The following is a 7,816-nucleotide window of genomic DNA, read 5'->3' as shown; positions in this document are numbered from 1 at the left end:
ATTTGTCGTAAGCCATGAGAAAACGTTTGGGGCATGTAGGTTGGTTGGTTGATGACATGGAACTATAAACCAAACCTTTACTGATGTTAATGTCTTCAATGGGCACATTTCCAAACTTCTCAAGATTACAAAAACCTTGCGCAACGCTCACACTGTCCAACTGTTTGGAAACGGCAAAACTAAGACCATACCCCAGGGCACATTTGGCATCTTCACTTAATTGTTTATTTGATAAATCTATATTTATATATGGAAAATTTATATATATATATATATATGGAAAACCACATATTAGGAAACTGATGCGAGACCAATAGTTCGACGAAGTGGTTAGTGATGTTGAAAAAGCTACATAGTTATCATTCAAGTACATTTGTGAGGGCTTTTTATAAAAAGATTACTTTGCCATTTTGAGAGACCTACTGATTTCATACAAAAAACTAAGGTGTAGTATGAGCCTAGAGATCCATATCTAGGAAATTCATTTGGATTTTTTTCCTACAAATCTTGGTGTAGTCAGTGACAAGTAAGTTGAGAGGTTTCATCATGACATTTTGAGCATGGAAAATTGGTACCATTAAAAGTGGAACCCTTCTATGCAAACTGATTACTATTGAATACCTAGATGAGACGTTGGAGAGGGCAAATATAGTCGATGGTCCAGTATTACTACGTTTTAAAAGTCAGTGTATAAGTAAAATCCTCTTGGCATGCTAATTAAAGAAATAGAGCTTTTTAGAATGAAACTATGATATAAAAATGAACATACATAATAGACAAAATTTGAAAACAGATTTCAGTTTTGCATAAAAATATAACTAAGTTCATCTAATTTAGTTTTTGGGAAAATATTTTGTTGACCAATGTAATTGGAAAAAAAAATAGCATATTTCGAGATTTGCTTCATCCATATACTATATACTACAGTTCGACAGAAATTAAGTAAACATACATACGCACGGATGCACACACGGACACGCATGCACACGCGCACACCCAATACCCCACAAGGAAAACAAACAGAATTGTTCTTACCCGGTTACCATGACAACCAGGGACAAGTATCCGATTACGTTGATTAGGCTACCTCATCCTTCAACATGCGCGTGAAAAAATACGGTACATAAAGTGCATGTTTATGTTCATCCAAACCATTACACAATTATTTATTTACTTTTTATTTACTTATTTATTCATTTATTTTTGTGAAATTCTTTTTCTTTTTCTGTTATCTTTCTTCCCATACATCATACACTGTTCACGGGTCGAAACGCACTGCGCGAGATGATGCGGATGAGTATTGATTCGTACGCGCAGCTGCTAGAGGGGGCCACTGGTGATGTAAACATTACCTCCATAGTTACACTCGACTCTCGACCTGCAGTAGTTTCAGTATTTTTTGGCCATGTGATAATTCTCTATAAAGCGACATGTAGATGTGATTTAGGGAAGAAATTACACTTATTCATATGAACGCCCTCTTCTACCAGAGAAAAAAGTTAACTGATATAAGAGTCATGATTGTATAAACAATGTCTAAACAATACTTAATTACCAGTGACATAGATGTAGACCATTCCATCAAGCATGAGATAGTAGAAAATTGATCCCGAATCTATGGTGGCAAGGGTCAATGGAAAGTGAACCTTGCTATCCCCTTATAAAGTCTTAGGGAAACAAGCGCTCAACATGAGACGTCAAAACGTAAGAACACTCTCGTTAGTGGTTTGCACCTTCACCTATCTCCTCATAGGCGCTGCAGTTTTCGACGCTCTCGAGTCCGATAATGAAAGTCATAGGTGGAACACGATAAAACGTAAGTACAAAATTGTATTTGTTGGAATCGTTTGGGAATAATCTTTGCACGTAATTTCACTTTCACTTCTACGTTCATTTTCATTTTCACTTTTTCTTTCAGTTTCACGTACACACACACACACACACACACACACACACACACACACACACACACACACACACACACACACACACACACACACACACACACACACACACACACACACGGTGGTAGAGCGCTGGACTGGGAAGTACGGTGCGTGCTCGCAGTACCCAGTTCGAATCCTGCCCAGGGCCGAAATTATTTCGGTATCGCTGTGCTTCGGGTCGTTACTCTGACTCTCGTGGGCGGGGAGTTGTGTGTGTGTGTGTGTGTGAAAGGTCATAGCATTACCCATAGTTCGGTCATACGAGCTCTGAGCTCTCTTCCGGGAGGGAAATAGCTGTCGATCACGAGTCCAACACGTGATCCAAAAGACCAAGGTGAATACACACACACACACACACACACACACACACACACACACACACACACACACACACACACACACACACACACACACACACACACACACACACACTATATATATATATATATATATATATATATATATATATATATATATACATGCACACACCCACACACTCACATACATAAACATACAGTTTCCTTGACATATGTAACGAAAAGGAGAAAATAAGATAACATACAACTAGACATGCAATATATTTAACAAAAAAATCAATAAACTAAATGAAGTAACAGAAATTTTACGTTGAAAAGAAAAAAGACACACAGGATCATGGAAGCTTATAAAAACATAAGCACATAATGGGCAAACATCAAAAAGACCTTAAGTTACAACGTAAAATACAAATCAAACAGTACAAAGACTCAACCTGGGGTATGTACTGGGGGTATGAAGCCCACACTTCCCAAAGGATAGATCCAAGCTGGACAAAAAATTTCGAGATTTCACAAGAGCATCATGACAAGAAACTCTGACATGTGAAAAAAACAACAAAAAAACGAAGAAACTACAAGTAGTATCAAAGAAAAAGAAAAAGAAGAGGAGATATGATTAGTCTGTGTGAGCATGACAAATATAAATCAGTTCATACATAAATACAAATGCGTAAAAAGAATAGAGGATGTAACAATGCAAACGTAAGGAAAGAAAGTCGTGAAAAAATAAACCTTTAAAAAGAGTTGTAATGACAACAAAGAGAAAAAAATACAAATGAAGATAATGGAAGAGAAAAGCCATAGAGTGAGGAGGGCAAGCGCAAAACAATAAATATGCATAGATACATATACCAACTCCGTACAGTGCTGTCGGCACAATCACTCTTTCATACAATCTCCTCCTGGCATCCATCCCCAAATGTCTATTTCTTATTACACTTTTTAATCCCCCAAGGCATTTACTCGTTTCTCTCAATCTACATTCTACCTCTACCCCACTCCTCCCTTTCCTGCCACATTCGCACTCAAGTATGTAAAACTATCTACTTCCTCCAGTCTCTCTCCCTTTATACTCACTCCCAGCCTGCTGCCACTCTCTCCCTTTGTACATACATACATACATACATACATACATACATACATACATACATACATACATACATACATACATACATACATACATACATACATACCTACATACATATATACATATATACATACATGCATACATACATACATGCATACATACATACATACATACATACATACATACATTCATACATTCATACATATATACATACATACATACATACATACATACATACATACATACATACATACATACATACATACATACATACATACATACATACATACATACATATACATACATCTTGGGTGCTGTGTTATACCTCTTTATTAAGAGCATGGTCAAGTTTGGCTTGTTGAAAAATTCTAATATTAATGGAAGTGTCTGTGTCAGTGGGAGTGACTTCTCTTAATTATGCATTCAATGGCTTCACACTATTTTGTACTTGTGAAAGTGATTTTGATGGTAAATGGTGATTTTGTTGCTGGCAGGGTGTGTAGCATGGACTGGTGTGGCATATTGATCTAATTTCTTCTTAATGACGCCCTCAAACATTTGGTCAGAGAACACGTTGTTGGTAAGGAGTTGGCATTCATCACTGCCTATTACTACTCCCTTTCACATGATATTGAAATAATGAATGATTATGTTCAATCCTTGAACAATAAGAATAAAATGTTACTCATGAAACTGAAGATAATAAATATAAAGATAGCCAAAGCTATTACAGCTGCACCTTCAAGATAAATTATTATGATTCTTCTCAACCTGAAGAAACCTCTGAGAGAGGCAAAAAAGAATAAGTTTTCAACTCAGTCGACGCAGCATATACAGCTTGTAGGAGGCTGCCCTGATGGTGTTGGCGGTGTTCTCCTTCCAGGTCAACTTGCTGTCGATGGTAATCCCCAGCAGCTTAGTAGACTGGACCACTTGCAGGGGGAGGCCATCAATTGTCAGCAGGGGAGGGGGGATAACGTCGTTGGAGGTGTGGAAATGCATTACCACAGTCTTCTTGTGGTTGATGGAGACTTTGTTGTGCATTGTCCATGTGTGTAGTTTGTCCAATGTGTCCTGCAGTGGGTCGTAGTTCAGGTCAATGTTGGACACAGGGATCCCCACCGTGCAGTTATTAACATATTTCCACCTGTGCGGTGTATCTACCAGGGCATCGTTGATGAGTATCAGGAAACACAGTGGCCCCATTCTTGTTCCCTAACGTACCCCACAGGAGAGATGCTGGACTGCAGAGACGTGTCCCTGATATCTGACAGCTTGACAGCGGTCCGTCAGGAAGTCAGACAGCCAAGCCACCAAGAATGTGGGGAGGCCTAGGTGGATGGCTTTGGTGTGTGTGTGTGTGTGTGTGCGTGTGTGAGTGTGTGTGTGTGTGTGTGTGTGTGTGTGTGTGTGTGTGTGTGTGTGTGGTGTGTGTGTATGTGTGTGTGTGTGCGTGTGTGTGTGTGTGTGTGTGTGTGTGTGTGTGTGTTTCTGTGTGTGTGTGTGTGTGTGTGTGTGTGCGTGCGTGTGTGTGTGTGTGTGTGTGTGTGTGTGTGTGTGTGTGTGTGTGTGTGTGTGTGTGTGTGTGTGTGCACGTGTCTGCATGTATGTGTGTGTATTCTTTGATGCACTTACAGGAATATCTATGTGGACTCTAGACCAATTTTCTCTAATTTGATCTTCAAATAATTTCATTAGTATTCATATGAACAAGTTTGCATTTTCTTTGCATTCTAGACGTGCGGCAGACCATGTTAGACAAGTACAACATCAGCCATAGTGAGTACCAGCTTATTGAGACGGTCATCATCGAGAAGCAGCCTCACAAGGCAGGTCGTCAGTGGAAGTTTGCAGGCGCTCTCTATTTCGTCACTGTTGTAGTGGCTATGATCGGTGAGTCTTTTCCCATCCTTTCTCTGTATATCTATCTCTTCATCCAATTCATTTATCCATCTTTCAATCTATCCATCTACCAATTTACCTATATCAAGCACTGCTTTTCTACCTCCCTGTTTCCCTGTCATTTTTTTCCTTAGGTTGCCATATATTTATCACCTTTGTTTTCTTACAGGATACGGCCACTCAACCCCAGCGACCGTGTCTGGCAAAGCCTTCTGTATCGTATATGCAATGGTTGGCATCCCACTCGGTATGGTCATGTTTCAGTCCATCGGAGAAAGGCTCAACAAGTTTACTTCCATAATCATTAAAAAGGTTGGAATCGCCACCTCTTTAGTGTTTATTTTATTTATTTATTTATTTTTACATTTGCGAGTCTTCTCGTATTACCTACCTATCTATCTTGTATTGTTAATGAACTTTGTTACAAATTTTACGAGTACTTTTGACTTGTAACATTGATTATTCTAAGATTATATGAATGACTCCCCAAGACCTGTCTTTGATATATCTGCTCACAAAATAAAATTATTCAAGGTCGCCATTAAATTATGCGTCATCATGAAAATTGAAAAAATTAAACAAATGGAAAGTTTAATATTATTCATTAAAGTTAGTAGGAATAACAATATAATCATAACAAAGGGCATATGAATGAATTAAGGATTTACAAACAAACTCTAAACATGATTCTAAGTTCTTAAACGCAGATTTTAACGGGGCTGAAAGAGAAATAGTTACCAAGAGTTTCATTGTCTAAGCTTTCCGTGTCACACATAATATCCCAATTAATAGCTGAGCTAAAATATATAAACAGGGGGAGGAACAGACTTATATTAACACAGCCGAGTAATCTCCGCCCGAGGCTGACACGTCCTCTCTATGGGCTATCGGAATTCCTTCTTACTTCCACGCACACAGAGCGTCCTTCTCCCAGAACAAACTGACCCCTGATTGGCCCATAGAATCAGCGTCAATGGCGTTTGAACCTGATTGGCCAAGACAGACTAAACGTATTTGCACGCGCGCTGGTGAAGTTACTCATGCAAATACGACGAAAACGTATTACACAATACTTTGAATTAATACATAACTTACATTACATCAACAGAAAAATATAATATAATTCGGCTTGACATGTTTACAGCATAGTACACAAAAATAATTATGCATCTTACAGAGCTAAACATGATTCAATAGAACATTAAGACGTCGAACTAAAACGTTTGGATATTTCCCTACGCGTGACGCCCAGAACGTAACGCTTAATTCTCGTCAGTTAGATAACTAACGTAATTTCACCAAAATAATAATTATATTCATACATTACATATATATGATACTCATATATGCAACAGTATGTACAGTCACGAGCAATATTTTTAACCTACCCAGTTTTTAATAATGCAAAATTCAAATTCGCTTTCTGGCAGCCTTTTTTCTAATCTCTTCAAGAAAATTGCCTAACTATACCTAAATAGTACAAAGGAAAATATATCACATACTCGAAAAAATTCTTATTATCATTGCAAGAACCGAAGTGTGGGTGAAAATTTTGCTTGCGACTGTGCAGCCACAGTCCACAGCTCCTTCCAGATCCTATGTGTTCTTCTGGTTGGAGCTGTGTACCAGACAGCAAAGATCCAACTTCTTAAGCACGTCCAAATATTCGTTTGTATACGCGACCGAAAGGGAAAGCGGTAGTTTCTCACAAAATATACTTGCACTTTAATATGCACTTGACAGTTTTACAGATTAACTGTAAACAACCCAGCGGAAAATAGCAAATTTTACCGATGGTGAGGTTATGGTGATAATTCAAGATTAATAATAAGTAAACTCGAAAACATTTTCCATAGGAATTCTCCGAAAAAAAAGTAAAAAAAAAAAAAAAAAAGAAAAAAAAAAAAAATGGAATATATCCCTACAGGAAACATTATGGGGTATGGCAGGTCAGTGAGGTGGCAAATGCAGATCATAAAACTCACTCTTACTCCATAATACTGATAATACTTTCCCTCTTCCAGACACTGAAAGTGCATCCTATTTCTAATATAAAAAATTGCAGAATAAAACCAAAGTAATCAGGGGAAGATATATACTAAGAAGAAAAGACGCGATATAAACACCGTAACTCTTTCACAGGTGCCGTACTAAATCCTTTTACAAAGTCAATCAATCAATCAGCCATTTTGAGTCAACTGCTGAACAAAAGCTTCTCTTATGTCATTCCATGACTGCGCCAACCTCTCCTGCAGACTTCTCTTTCTCACACACTTCTGTCTGGTCTCCCTCTTCCATTCTTCTCATCTTATGATGTCCACTCAATAACACACTTGTTTCATCCCTCATCAGTCGTTCGAGCTAACTTACCCAATTCCACACCCTTTCTTTTACCATCTTCACAATATATTTTCACTTCTATCTTTTTTTTTCTTTCTTTTTACTTCTATCTGCTCTCTCACCTAATTTGCTCTCTTTCTGTCTTTCAGCGTTATTCCCACTATAACTCGAGAATGGAAATCGGCTAATGTAACCTTCATATATGAAAAAGGTAACAAATATCT

General features: G+C 38.0%; 1 protein-coding gene across 1 annotated transcript in view; it reads left to right on the top strand.

The window, feature by feature from the left end:
- The first annotated feature begins 1,322 nt into the window (after positions 1-1,322).
- Positions 1,323-7,816, top strand: part of LOC143033473 (two pore potassium channel protein sup-9-like) — a 45,792-nt gene continuing 39,298 nt past the window's right edge. Inside the window, exons 1-3 of the mRNA XM_076198955.1 lie at positions 1,323-1,816; positions 5,088-5,243; positions 5,422-5,564. Coding sequence (XP_076055070.1) covers positions 1,690-1,816; positions 5,088-5,243; positions 5,422-5,564 — 426 coding nt within the window. The 5' untranslated portion in view covers positions 1,323-1,689. The remainder of the gene's footprint in view (positions 1,817-5,087; positions 5,244-5,421; positions 5,565-7,816) is intronic.

Source organism: Oratosquilla oratoria, chromosome 15, assembly GCF_046742065.1.
Source record: "Oratosquilla oratoria isolate Oo_2021 chromosome 15, ASM4674206v1, whole genome shotgun sequence".
NCBI classification, from domain to species: domain Eukaryota; kingdom Metazoa; phylum Arthropoda; class Malacostraca; order Stomatopoda; family Squillidae; genus Oratosquilla; species Oratosquilla oratoria.
The sequence above is the reverse complement of the archived record's forward strand: the minus strand, read 5'-3'. Positions and strand labels throughout refer to the sequence as shown.